The sequence below is a fragment of the Adiantum capillus-veneris genome, chromosome 15 (genome assembly GCF_014529385.1).
Source record: "Adiantum capillus-veneris isolate H3 chromosome 15, ASM1452938v2, whole genome shotgun sequence".
In the NCBI taxonomy this organism is placed as follows: domain Eukaryota; kingdom Viridiplantae; phylum Streptophyta; class Polypodiopsida; order Polypodiales; family Pteridaceae; genus Adiantum; species Adiantum capillus-veneris.
In genome coordinates, this window is record NC_140945.1 from 721,231 (window position 1) to 735,054 (window position 13,824).

At 44.2% G+C, this 13,824-nt stretch overlaps 1 protein-coding gene across 1 annotated transcript in view; it reads right to left on the minus strand.

Annotated features, from left to right (window-relative positions):
• The window catches only part of LOC147440149 (peptidyl-prolyl cis-trans isomerase CYP19-4-like), a 48,626-nt gene extending 37,021 nt beyond the window's left edge, over window positions 1-11,605 (minus strand). The window contains exons 1-2 of the mRNA XM_086529925.1: window positions 11,447-11,605; window positions 11,291-11,384 (exon numbers count right to left, since the gene is read on the minus strand). Coding sequence (XP_086386051.1) covers window positions 11,291-11,384; window positions 11,447-11,578 — 226 coding nt within the window. The 5' untranslated portion in view covers window positions 11,579-11,605. The remainder of the gene's footprint in view (window positions 1-11,290; window positions 11,385-11,446) is intronic.
• Window positions 11,606-13,824: the final 2,219 nt, after the last annotated feature.

The window sequence follows — 13,824 nt, forward strand, 5'->3', positions numbered from 1 at the left end:
AGATTTTGCAAGGATCTATGACCAGCTTGTTGATGGGCAACATCATGAGCACTATATGCTTAAGAATGACTTTCTCATGATGCATGGAAAGTTATGCGTTACTAAACAATTACGGCCAAAGATTTTGATGGAAAGTCACGCTCCACCTTATGCTGGGCATCGTGGAATTGATGCGACAGTAAAAGGGGTTGAGGCATTCTTCTATTGGCCAGCTTTGCGTCAAGATGTTCACACATTTGTAAGATCATGCTTAGCATGCCAAAAAGTCAAATTTGACAAACAAAAGCAACCGGGATTGTTGCAGCCATTGCCGATCCCTGATAGGCCATGGGAAAGCATAGCAATGGACTTTATCTTTGATCTTCCAAGAACACAAACAGGCAATGATGGGATTTGGACTATCATTTGTAGGTTCAGTAAACAGGCCCATTTCATTCCTGTGAAGAAGAAGATAAAGCCAGAACACATGGTCAAGATATTCATGAGCAATATCTTTAATATCACGGGATGCCTCAGTCAATTGTCAGTGACAAGGATCCACGTATGAGGAGTCTTTTCTGGAAAGCATAATTTGAGAATATGGGCACTACGCTAAAGTTCTCTTCTTCGTTTCATCCGCAAACTGATGGACAGTCAGAAGAGGCAAATTCTATTGTCCTGGACCTGCTCAAATGTTATGTGTCAAAGCACAAGGCAACTTGGGAACACCATCTTCCATTGGTTGAATATGCTTACAATAACACTGTGCATACATCAACAGGTAAGGCACCATTTCAGATAGTGAAAGGAGGAAAGAAAGTCCCGCCCATTTTGCAGACTAAGGACAAGATTTTTGAGGCAGACAAGTATGTGCAAGATATGGATGAAACATACAGGAAGATAAAGATTGCTCTTGAGAAGACTCAGGCTAAGCAAAAGAAAGCTGCTGATCGTCACCGTCGTGAACTTGTATTTTCACTTGGTGATTGGGTGCTGTTGCGCTTTGAAAAGGCCAAGTTAAGGAAAAGGAAAGGCAAGGAAGGCTTGTTTCCTAAGCTTAGTATGCAATATTATAGTCCTTTTCAGATTTCGGAAAAAATCAGCAATGCAGCTTACAGGTTAAAGCTACCAGAAGGCTGGAAAATACATAATGCTTTTCATGTCAGCCTTCTAAGACCCTTTGTTGGTAATGTGCCAGAGAATATACTTGATGAGGAACAACCCGAAGTGGAAGAATTGGATGAGATCCTTGTTCCTGAACAGATATTGGCACATAAGGAAAGAAAGGTTAGAGGAAAAGTTGCAAGACGCTATTTGGTGAAGTTCAAGAACTATCCATCGTTGGATGCCAAATGGATGGAAGAGTCTAAATTGGTTGATTCACCTCAACTATTGCAATTGTATCTTGAAGCCTTTCAGATGGAACCCACAGTGACTTGAGTAGCCTTTTTGAAGCAAGGCAAGAGCATGGTTCATGATGCTCAAGAGAGTAGTTAAGAAATTGTATCTACTCTTTCCATACAGAATTTAGCTAGAGAAGTTTGTGCTTGAGAGTACACTAGAAGACTTCTATGCTTGATATATGTGTCGTAGCCAGGTTGGTGGGATTGTTTAATCGTCCAACGCTACATTTCCGGAAGCATGTATATCTTGGATTCCCATCATAGAATATGTGTGATATCAAGAGATACCGCATGTATTATTGGCATGCAAGCGAGGTCGCTTGCAGTATTTCAAGGGTGGGGTGTGTCACTAGGAGGTGTATTTTTCTTGTTGCCTTCCATAAATAAGTACTAGATATTTTTATTTATTTTTATATTTACTTGTTTTGCCGGAACCCTTGAAAAGGTGCAAGTGGACATTGCATGGCCAATGTGAAACGGCTGCGGCCGAACAAGTTTCTCGCATCAAGAGTCTAGGTCGGTCAGTCTGGGACTGGTTGGGCCAGTTAGCACTGAATTCTGATGAGTATGGAAGCCTGTGTGCGCCAAATGAAGTCTGGGCCACTCGAAAAGTCACAACTTTATAAGTCAGTGGGAACTAGGGAATTAACTCAAAGGGGCAAACTGGACACTTGGCAGGAGGAGATCACTTCTGTAGGACACCTCAGCAAGAGGAGGCACCCAAGAGAGAGAGAGAGAGGGCTGATTTTTACTCATAAGTGACCTACAGTGTGTGTGAGTAGTGGGTACAGGTCTACAGCCTTAATGGAAAGCTTGCCTTCTCCTCTGTCTCATGTAGTGCGATGATTTGCTCTCGTGCATCTCTCTCTCCCCTTTGGCACATATGGTAATGCCCCACTAGTTGGGCTACTCAGATGAACATGTACAGTTCTGGGGGTTTATGCACGTTTGCCAAGGCAAGAGCCTTCTGAACAGGAACCGGATTAGCTAATTGCTAATCTCCCACAGGTACGCACAGTTCCATCGCGAAAGATTGTGAGTTTGGAGAGTTTTCTCGCGTGAAAACTCATCCAATTCACAGGGGAACTGTCCCATTGTGTGCGGGAGCCCTTGGGACACGCGTAGGCGTGTTCGCTCCCCTAAAAACGATCCGAAACAGGGAATTACAGCCTGCTGTGTTTTTCTGCAGGTTTAGGGTTTCGCACTTAAACTGCAAAAGGGAACACCAGGGAGCCTCGTGAGAGCCTTGGGATGTGTGTACAGGCTTTTGGGCACCCAGCAGTGAAAACAGAGAATTACAACCCGCTGAATTTCTGTGACAGCTCACCAGAAAGCTTCCAGATAGCGAGGGAATCCGCCCTAGACAAGTTCTTTTGACCTACAAGGGTTTTTGCGCCGTTATGCTGCCAAAATCAAGTCGAAAACCTGCGTTTTCAGCCCTCGCGAGGTTTGGACAGCTTTGTAAAAGCTTGTGCTAAGTGGTCGGATCGTCTACCTTAAATGAATAAAGAAATACCGAAAGGGGCGCCAGTTTTTGGGGCCTACAGGGTGTCGGTCTCGTGTGCGCAGTGACATTCTAGTCGCTGGACGCAACTGTGTTCTCTTTCCTTCTAAGTGCTCTGTGTAAAGTTAACAAGTAATTGAAATAGTACCGCCCTCTACGTTGTACAGGCCGGTTATACACTCCTATCATAAGCCGCCTGCTAGTGTTGATGGATGCCCGTAGAAGCATCAGAGCACCTGCCACAAATACCTTGTACAAATAATCATGCAAAGAGGATTACGACTAGCAGAAAACCTAACCTAACAAACTTGTCTAGACGTGCAGTCTCATGTGCACATGAATCTATGTGCCACATGGACATGCTACTAGTACATCTTCAAAGCCAACATTTGTCTAGAAAATCTAAGGGATTTAGTGCCGGTGATTTTGTGTGTACTTGTTCACAAGACTTCATGTCCAAACAAGTCCAACAAATTAAGGTTTGTCAAGTGGAACCATCTTTGCATAAATGGTTTGTAAGCGTGTTCGACACGCATTGTTACACTTCCGTGGGCATACAGCAACATTGTAGCCTAAGATAAATGCAACATCATGCTCTAGTTCCCAAGTCAAATGGATCACTAGGTTGGGAGATAGATGGACGATGGTCAACTACAAGTTACACCTTTTCTTTTGGCTAAGGAACAGTAAGAAACAGCCTACAGGTGCCTTATCATCCACACATGTGAGTCGTGACGATCAAAGTTGTATAGCCATTGTGGGAGGAACGCAGTTATTCATTGCTACATGTGAGTCATGACGATGAGAGTTGTATAGCCATTGTGTGAGGAACGCAGTTATTCATGCCCAGACCAAGAATATAGAGATACAATATCATTTTGAGAAGACCACGGATGGCTCTATTTGACTAGAGTAATGTCCTACATCTGATAATCCTCCCGATATCTTCACCAAACCTCTACCACAAGCGGCATTATCCTCTCATGCCACCTCCCTTGGATTGGTTCCTCGTCCAAGAGCTGAGAGGAGGTGTTAAGTTTCAAAAAATGCATGTCCGGTGGTAGCTCCAATATCTCCCAAGAACAGATTAGGGGGTGAGGGCTTTGGACCCAGCCATACCTAAGGTAGACGTTCTTTCTTGGCAGTGCATTCCACAATTGTGCCCATCCGGTTCGCTCGTATGAGGCGGGACCCTTGTTCCTAAGGTTACCAAAGGTCAAAGTCTCCAACTTCTGCAATTTCCCTATTCATGTGTGCAATTATAGTCACTTTCAGTGACTTTTCACAATTATTAGGAGCTAGGCATTATTTATTGAATCTTGGGGTTTTCTAGCAGAGGTAGGGCATTTTCTGGCCTTCCCTATATAGGGAGAACCCCCCCCCTCCCCTTTTGCATTTTGCATATCAATGATTAGCAGAGCTTGCCAACGTTTGGCTCTCTCTCTCTCTCTCTCTCTCTCTCTCTCTCTCTCTCTCTCTCTCTCTCTCTCTCTCTCTCTCTCTCTCTCTCTCTCGCGCGCGCTTTTGAGTTTATGCTCACCCTCTCTCTATTGTTTTTCTCACGCCCTGCGACCTCTCTATATGGCGTTATGCATGCGCTTTATTCTCCCTCTGCCCCCTCCCCACAATAAAAAAATAAAAAATCTGCAAGTTGCATTGCAAGATTTTCTATCGATGTCGATACGGTGGGCCATATGCCATAGGACATGTTTAAGCACATTTGTCATTTTAGATCCGAGATAGATTTGTCATTTTAGATCCGAGATCCATTGGCTGCCTAGTCCCAAGAGGAGGTTTGCTCGTGGTTGCAGACGAGATCATCACCCAATTCACCCTTTTCTGCTACACCTTTGACAAAAACATCAACCTTTATCTAATGAATGATGTTGAGACTGCCACTAGCTATTAATATGACAACATGATTGGGTTAAGGTAGGCTGGAAGTTTGAGACGGTGTCACGTGACACATCCAACCCTATGTGTCCGTGGACAAGCTACAGCATGATCAGGGTTCAGTCAGTCCAGTCGAGTCTAGATTAGAAGTGATCTGGCACTTTTGTGAGTCTATTCGTAGACCGTGCATGCCCAATCACTTAGTGTAGATGCATATCCTCTGGTTGCACACAGCATGCTCATTAGTATTCCCATCAGAATCCATTAGAATCAGTTAGGCGAATTTTCCAGTGATTTTAGCCTATTTTCCCTATTTTTGACATTTTTCACTTATTAATTTAAGTGACTTTCCAACAAAAGTAGGTAGGGCAATTTTGCTAAGTTTGTATGTAAGCAAACCCAAGTTAGCACTCAATGGCAGAAGAGGCAGCAGGAGCACATGCTCAACAGGCACCTTCTCAGCAGGACCCCAAAGGCTTCTAGCGTTTTTGCTCCCCAGCAACTTGGCTACCGTTTTTGGACAAGACAAAGCAAATCAGCCAGCGTTTTGCCCTTGCAGATCCCTGGCGACAAGACCCCAGCAGATCAGCCTAGCGTTTTTGCATTTGTAGAACCGCGGCGACAGAAACACCATTTTCAACCCTAGCGTTTTTGCATCTACCAGCAACCTCAGCGTTTTGCAGATCTATCGCGACAGAATCAGCCCTAGGATCAGCGTTTTCAGTTTTCAGCAGTCAAACATCGCAGATCAAGTCCCGAACCTCGCAGATCTCACCTTCCCGCAGCAGTTCCTCGCCGCATGGTCAGTTTCCGCCAGGTTTACAGTTTCAGCCCGGAAAACGCAGATTTCAGCATCTGCGTTTTCAGCGCGTCGTCGTCGCATCGTCGTCATCGACATCGTCACCGACATAGAGTCAAAATTCAGCAGATAGAAGATTTGCAAATTTCAGCCCATAGCGTTTTTGGACAGCAGTAGAAAGATTGCAGATTTCAGCCCTTAGGTCGACTTCGTCATCACCGTCGTCATCGTCGACATAGCCTAGACTTGCATCAATCTCATGCATACCATTTGTACCAGATTGTGCAATCATAAGTAGACCACTCTCGGTGGTCTAGCCAACGAGAGTGGGGCCTTCGGAGGAGGGTTTTACGTCTCTGGTGTCGTATCTCTCTTCTCTCTCTATCTCTCAGTCTCATACACTTGCACCCACAGTGTCCATTCACTTTGTCTGTGATCATAGCACTTTCCATTAAGAACGGAAGGCTCTCCCTTCCATAAGAACAACAGGAACCTTGAGCACAGTTCGGAGCACTCATCTTGAGCAAAGCGCAAGCAATCATTCCGCTGTACCTAACATTGGTATCAGAGCTTTGGCAATGTTCTGTATCACTCAAGGAAACAACCACAAGAATCACAGAATTTGTTTTGCTTGTTGAGGTCGCACGAACCCAAGTTCGCTTGGGCGTGTCGATTCCTAATCGTGTTTTTGAAGAGTGACAGGAATCCCAGGAAAGAAGGGCTTGTTCAGCCTCCCCTTGTGCCTCTTTTCACTCATTGAGAGCGGACCGTGCACTTAGCGGCCGGCCAATCGACGTGGGGTGGGAAAAAGCAACATTGGTGTGAGCGCAAGGCCGCCAAGGGGTGCGCCCGCAGAAAAGAGCAGAACTCGGGTGAAGAGAAGATCCTTCTCAAACACGGTTTGCAAGCGAAAGAAAACCTCAAGAACCTCAAGGACCTCAAGACCCTCGAGAATTCAAGAACCCAAGACCCACAAGAACCCAAGTTCCTCGTGAACTTAAGAACCCAAGACCACAAGAACCCACGACTTCAGAATGGTCATCACTCGAAGCGGAATGGATACTTCGCTTGGAGGTGATGAGCATGAGAGAGGCGAAGAAGAATTTTCCCCACCAGGAGGTTTTTCCGACCCTCCCCCTTCACCATCTACGTCAAGGATTGCACTAACTCCTATGAAGGAGTTGACGCAGTTGTTTAAGGAAAGACAGTTAGACCGCGAAGAAAGAAAAGCAGAAAGAGAAGCAGAAAGCAAGGCCTATGAAGAACGAATGGCAGCCATAGATCGTGACTACGAAGAAGATATGACAGCCATAGAGCGTAAGTACGACTTGGAAGAAAAAGTAAGACAAGCAGAATTTGATCGAGAGAACAAAGCAAGACAAGCAAAATTTGATCGCGAGAACAAAGCCCTCAAAGAAAAGAGCGACCAACACATGAAAGAGTTCTTGCGACTCTTTTCTCAAGCTCAGGCACAGATGCAAGAGATTCGGGAAAAGGAGACTCCCTTCTCCAAAGCATGATACACAGGATTTGCATGATTGTGTGAAGCATGATGATGATTTGAATGACATTGATTTGAATGATGATGATAAGCATGATGATTTGAATGGCAAGCATGATGATTAGGATGACAAAGATAAGCATGATGATTTGGATGATAATGATGAGCATGATGATTTGGATGACACTGACAAGCATAATGATTTGCATGATGAAGATGTGTTTTCTCACAAGCATGATGAGTTGCATGAAGATGATGTGATTGTTCACAAGGATGATGTGTTAGTGGATGCTTTTTCTAGCGAAGCTAACCTCGTTGTAGATTCAATCAATCACGAAGAACCGATCTTGGCTTTTGAGTCGAGGTCCAAAGAACGACGATTCGATCATTCAGGAAGGATCGATCTTTGCTCTCGAGCCTGGGTCCAAAGAACACTCACAGGAAGTATTGTGTTCGCATGATTGATACGCACGCATTGTTCGAGTGTTTCATTCGTGATCGTTTCCTGTATTTTAGTCAACGTCGTTATGTGATCCCTTTTCCTAGGCATGACATATTGTATGTTAAGCACGTTTCTCTCATGGATGAGCACGAATGTATGCGGATTTTTCGTGAAAAGTTGAAAAGTATGTATGTCAGGAAGTCACATTCCATGTCTCTTCCTTGGCATGACACAGTTTCCGAACGAGCACATGAAAGTGTGAGCACCAAGCATGGGCATTTCCATTGTGATTTGCCACAATTGATTGATTTCGATCAAACAGAAAATATTCGATCTCATTGTTTACATGTGTTTGATGTACGGGTTGTCACTCTGTCTCTATGTTCATCTACATTGCATACACAGTCTTTAGAGACGACAAGATTTTTTCCCTTCACTTTACATGGAATAGGTATGTTCATGGTTTTGTGTTGGAAGTGGTTTCAGGAATTTTCAGCCATGGAGATTCTTGAAGAAGAAAGAAGCATGACCCTCGACAAAGTTGAAGCATTGAAGGAGCCACAAGAGATTTTGTGTCGCTTTCGGCGCAACCCAAAGAAGAAGACTTTGCAGACCTTTATGAAGTTCAAGTACCGCACGACCCACACATCAGAGTGGGCCGGCGAAGAGTCCCTTCCAGGATTCCAGATGCTATTGGCGATCTTCGTCGACGCCATACAGTTCGGTATCAGTACCTCACTTTGAAAAGGAGGGGATGTCACGTGACACATCCAACCCTATGTGTCCGTGTGTCCGTGGACAAGCTACAGCATGATCACGGTTCAGTCAGTCCAGTCGAGTCTAGATTAGAAGTGATCTGGCACTTTTGTGAGTCTATTCGTAGACCGTGCATGCCCAATCACTTAGTGTAGATGCATATCCTCTGGTTGCACACAGCATGCTCATTAGTATTCCCATCAGAATCCATTAGAATCAGTTAGGCGAATTTTCCAGTGATTTTAGCCTATTTTCTCTATTTTTGACATTTTTCACTTATTAATTTAAGTGACTTTCCAACAAAAGTAGGTAGGGCAATTTTGCTAAGTTTGTATGTAAGCAAACCCAAGTTAGCACTCAATGGCAGAAGAGGCAGCAGGAGCACATGCTCAACAGGCACCTTCTCAGCAGGACCCCAAAGGCTTCTAGCGTTTTTGCTCCCCAGCAACTTGGCTACCGTTTTTGGACAAGACAAAGCAGATCAGCCAGCGTTTTGCCCTTGCAGATCCCTGGCGACAAGACCCCAGCAGATCAGCCTAGCGTTTTTGCATTTGTAGAACCGCGGCGACAGAAACACCATTTTCAACCCTAGCGTTTTTGCATCTACCAGTAACCTCAGCGTTTTGCAGATCTATCGCGACAGAATCAGCCCTAGGATCAGCGTTTTCAGTTTTCAGCAGTCAGACATCGCAGATCAAGTCCCGAACCTCGCAGATCTCACCTTCCCGCAGCAGTTCCTCGCCGCATGGTCAGTTTCCGCCAGGTTTACAGTTTCAGCCCGAAAAACGCAAATTTCAGCATCTGCGTTTTCAGCGCGTTGTCGTCGCATCGTCGTCACCGACATCATCACCGACATAGAGTCAGAATTCAGCAGATAGAAGATTTGCAGATTTCAGCCCAAAGCGTTTTTGGACAGCGGTAGAAAGATTGCAGATTTCAGCCCTTAGGTCGACTTCGTCATCACCGTCGTCATCGTTGACATAGCCTAGACTTGCATCAATCTCATGCATACCATTTGTACCAGATTGTGCAATCATAAGTAGACCACTCTCGGTGGTCTAGCCAACGAGAGTGGGGCCTTCGGAGGAGGGGTTTTACGTCTCTGGTGTCGTATCTCTCTTCTCTCTCTATCTCTCAGTCTCATACACTTGCACCCACAATGTCCATTCACTTTGTCTGTGATCATAGCACTTTCCATTAAGAACGGAAGGCTCTCCCTTCCATAAGAACAAAAGGAACCTTGAGCACAATTCGGAGCACTCATCTTGAGCAAAGCGCAAACAATCATTCCGCTGCACCTAACAGACAGAGAAATGGAAGAAATCAACTACCAAGGGGTCACGTTGGAGGTTGCAGTAGCATGGGTTGTAGTGGTGACGGAGTTGTAGTCGCATGATTGGGCATGCTACTGTGCCTATCAATGCCCATCGGCCAATTGTGGCATGTGGCAACTTCGCCTGGCATGCGAGATTGATAGGCACAGAGCATCAAGAGGGCAAATGGCAGCTCGGCAATACAAGCGAGACGTATAGGAGTGGACATGGCCATCAAGTTTACAAAGATGTAGCTCGAACCTGATAGGGCTCTCTCTCTCTCTCTCTCTCTCTCTCTCTCTCTCTCTCTCTCTCTCTCTCTCTCTCTCTCTCTCTCTCTCCCTCTCACACACACACACACAGCAAAAAGTGGGGTTTGTGACCCTTCGCATTACATAAAATCGACCATAGGTCCATATACAAGAAATATGGAAAAAACCCTAGCAAATATACAATGAGATCATGGGAAGAAATCCCATACAAACCATCGGATGCATCAATAGATAAGATACTCTAATCAGGAAATGGTAATGAAGCTCCCTAGCTATAAGAAACCTACACAAATTTGCCAAAAGCTGTGTCCACCTCGGACCATGCAGTGAAATCACAATGTCTAGTGCTAGCTACTTGACTAGTGAAGAAACCTCCTGTAGTAGCAACTCATAGAAGTCAGGGGACTGTAAAACCCTTGGGCTGTGCCTCCAAAATCATCCACATCTACTCTAACATGTATGGATATTGCACCCCAAAAAATAATGCAGATCTACGGCACAACCAAACTGTAAGAGAGGCGGAAGGGACCCATTTTCCACTCTCGAGTCTCTCTCAAGAGTGATAGATCACTTAGATGGCTTCTCATGAGGCCAAGGGTTGGATACAAGAGGTGTACTACATTCAGTGTTATACCATTGCTCTTACAACCTTCAAAAGGTTGAACACGTCATCACTAGGTGTACTAACTGGCCATTGCAGACAAGAGGGGTACATGCACATGTGTCAATTTGTAAGGTGCTTTCCATCTATCTACCACTGCCACTTTTTGACTCCTCGAACGATTTCCATCCATCTTCCCCTGCCACTTTTGGCACCTTAAACACTGGTGCCAAATGGTGGTTATAGTTGGGTGGTTCATTAGACACCAGGGTCTTCACCACATTGACTCAGTCCTCGGTAGAATCAATGACGCTACAGTCACCATCAAGCTTCCTTTTTCCTTTGTAGATGTCTTTGAACTTTCAATTGCAAGGAACATGACTACACTTTTCACAATTGTAATAACGGCTCTAGGACTTCTTTCTACTTCAACGAAGCAGGTGCCAAATTATGACTTTTTTGACCTCAAGGGAGTAAAATGGATACTTATATGATGCCTACTCAATGAACTTAGCTGACAACAGCCCAAAATCTCAGGGCCAGTCAACTGGAGGTTGGAGCATCATACTAGAGCGCTTGCCAAAGCAATGGCTGACCAAGTAGAGCTTTGAAGGTGGTACAAACAGCTCAAACACCACCCGTATGTCGCATACCCAATAGTGATTTTTCTATAGCAAATTTCAGTCCTCCATGGGAACTTGCAAGTTTAAAACAAGGGGAGCAATGTGGGGAGGTGGTGTGGGCATGGTACATCAGAATGTGCGACTCTTCATGTCAACAAACAGTGCAAGGAAACTTCTCGTATAGATAGCTATACAGATGCGTACCTGAGCGTTGCTTATCAATCTCTATATCCAAGTAAACCTTGTGAGTAACCTCCTCCCTGACTTCCGCTTCTGTGCTCTGGCCTTCCCGTGCAGCCTGCATTTTCTCGACCATAAGGAAAAAGCTCAAAGCAAAGAGAAAAAGAAGAGAAAAAATACCTGGTGAGACAGGAAAACGAGAAGTAAGACGAGAGGCAGAATGACCCCGGCAGCAATCCTCCAACTTCTCATACTTCTCTCTTCTGTAGCGATTAACACGGTGAGCTCGCTCGACCTAGTGTGCCTACGCATACAAGAGGCGACTGGAACGGGGAAAATTACCAAAATGCCCTTCAAAATTCAAATTGTCCAAAATTCCCAAAATACCCTTGGTTATGAGATTAAATATCTCTAACTAAAGATAAAAAATATTGTGAAAATTGTGTTTGAGAGGAGGTTTTGGGAGGGCTTTGTAGTGTTGGAAGTGTTCACATATATAAGTCTTTATGTCCATCATGAACACCCCATGGAGGCCTTCAACCTAACCTTCCTTTTCCAAGCACTTGTCATGACCCATTTACATCTTGAATGCTCTTGCGCTAGAAATGAGAAACATCACCTCCCCCTTGCACTCTACTTAGGAAATCTTGGCTATCACATTTGGAAACGAGCAATGCCAATTTCCGTCCTTTCGTTGATGGCCTTGATATCATAGTTTTTCAACTCATTGTTAAGCTTGTCCCAACATGCTACTTCGAAACACAGTGCCATTACCTTTTTTTCATTGAAACTCTTTCGCCCTATTATGCTATGCCATTTATTTCATTCGATGTCTAGTGCTAGCAATATCATTAGTTGTCTGCTAGTCTTGTTGGAGCATGATAAGAATGTTGCTTAACATTTTTGCTATTTTGTCAATTGAAATGCTTATGGAAGTTTGTAATAGTTTTTCTTTGGGCACCTTTTGTTCTGCCAACATTGCTTACAACAAAATTATGACATCTTTTTCTTTCTTTCTTACCTCAAATAATCTCTTGATTGCAAAAGAGAGAAACCTTTGACATTTTTTAATCTTGTCTTTGTGATGGTGGAGTCTCTTAGATCGGGATGCACAATAAAGGAAGAGGCCATCCTTAGTGCTATGATACCAATGAAAGAGACATCTTTTTCAAGAACTGACACGAGCAAATACAAGAGAGTGAGACTAGGAATTTATGTTGAAATGTATGTGAACCTATTCAAAAATGAAAATTTCAACTAGAACACTCAGCAAAATCATTGCAATGTCAATGCAAAAGAGTGCGGTAAGCAAACTAAAGGGGTCGTCAAAATATTCCGATATATATAGCGATCAAAATCTCAAGCAAAATTGAGCAAAAAACAATGCATAAACCAACAAAGAGTGTTGACTAGGCATAGAGTAGCATAACTATCGAAAGACTTCCAACTTGGTGTCAAAGCACCTATACCCATCTACACATATCCTATGGTGAGGCCACGAATGGGGATCTCAGGCAACCTAATTTACCTTGCACTTTGTCGGCACATAGTGTATAGGGAAGTGCCATGCCCTAAGAACATGATCAATCCACAAAGGGAAACAAACCCAAAGCTTTGTAGAAAGGTTTGAATTTCTTACAAGGCAATTCCTTTGTAAGTAGATTTGCAAGGTTGTCCAGTGTCAAAACATATGCCAAGTTGATCTCTCCTCTTGAGAGCCTCTCCCTGACATAGTAATAACACACCTCGATGTGCTTTTTGCAATCATGAAAAAGTGGGCTCTTAGCAAGTTGCCAATGCGCTTTGATTGTCAATGTGGATGATGTTGGTTGTGTCTTGTTCAATACCCAAATCGGCCATAAGGGGAGGTGGATAAGGCACCCCCTTGAAAAATGATAGTAGTTTATACTACTCTTCCTACAAGAGGATATTATTCATCTAAGTCTTCATTCAAGGATGCAAGGGTTGACTCTTAAGAGGGCCCATCCTACCTAACCTTTGACCAAAAAGAAAAATGATTTCCCAACTGCATATGAGCCATACACACGCAGATGTAGCTATGAAGATTGCCCTATACTCAACATCACAATTGGAAGTGGCCAGGTAGGTTGCTTCTTGGTCAACCTTGATATGCATGAACTATCCAACATGAAACATAAATTGTGACAAATTTTAGGGTTAGGATTTTTGCATCAAGGTCATAGATTGTAATGCCAAGGGCAACCTCGGGGGTCATGGACCCAAGCCAAGGGTCGACTGCCTAGGTGGACAGGGAATCCTAGAAGGCCAAGGGCTTATAAATAGGGCAATAGGGAGGGGTATTCTCATGGCATTTCTCAAGGCCCTTTCACTGGTATCAGAGCATTGGATGTTTTTGGGGAAAGGGCGTGGTCTTCCATTATAATTCATGCAGTTCATGTACTTCTTGGAATAGTCAAAGAAGGAGAAGTCATGAAGGCCATATGCAGGGCCACTAGTTTCGAGGAGGCACGCAGAATCGAGGTGCTATGAAGCAAATGGGTCCGGGATTGCTTAGGTCGCGTGGGGGAGAGGAGAAA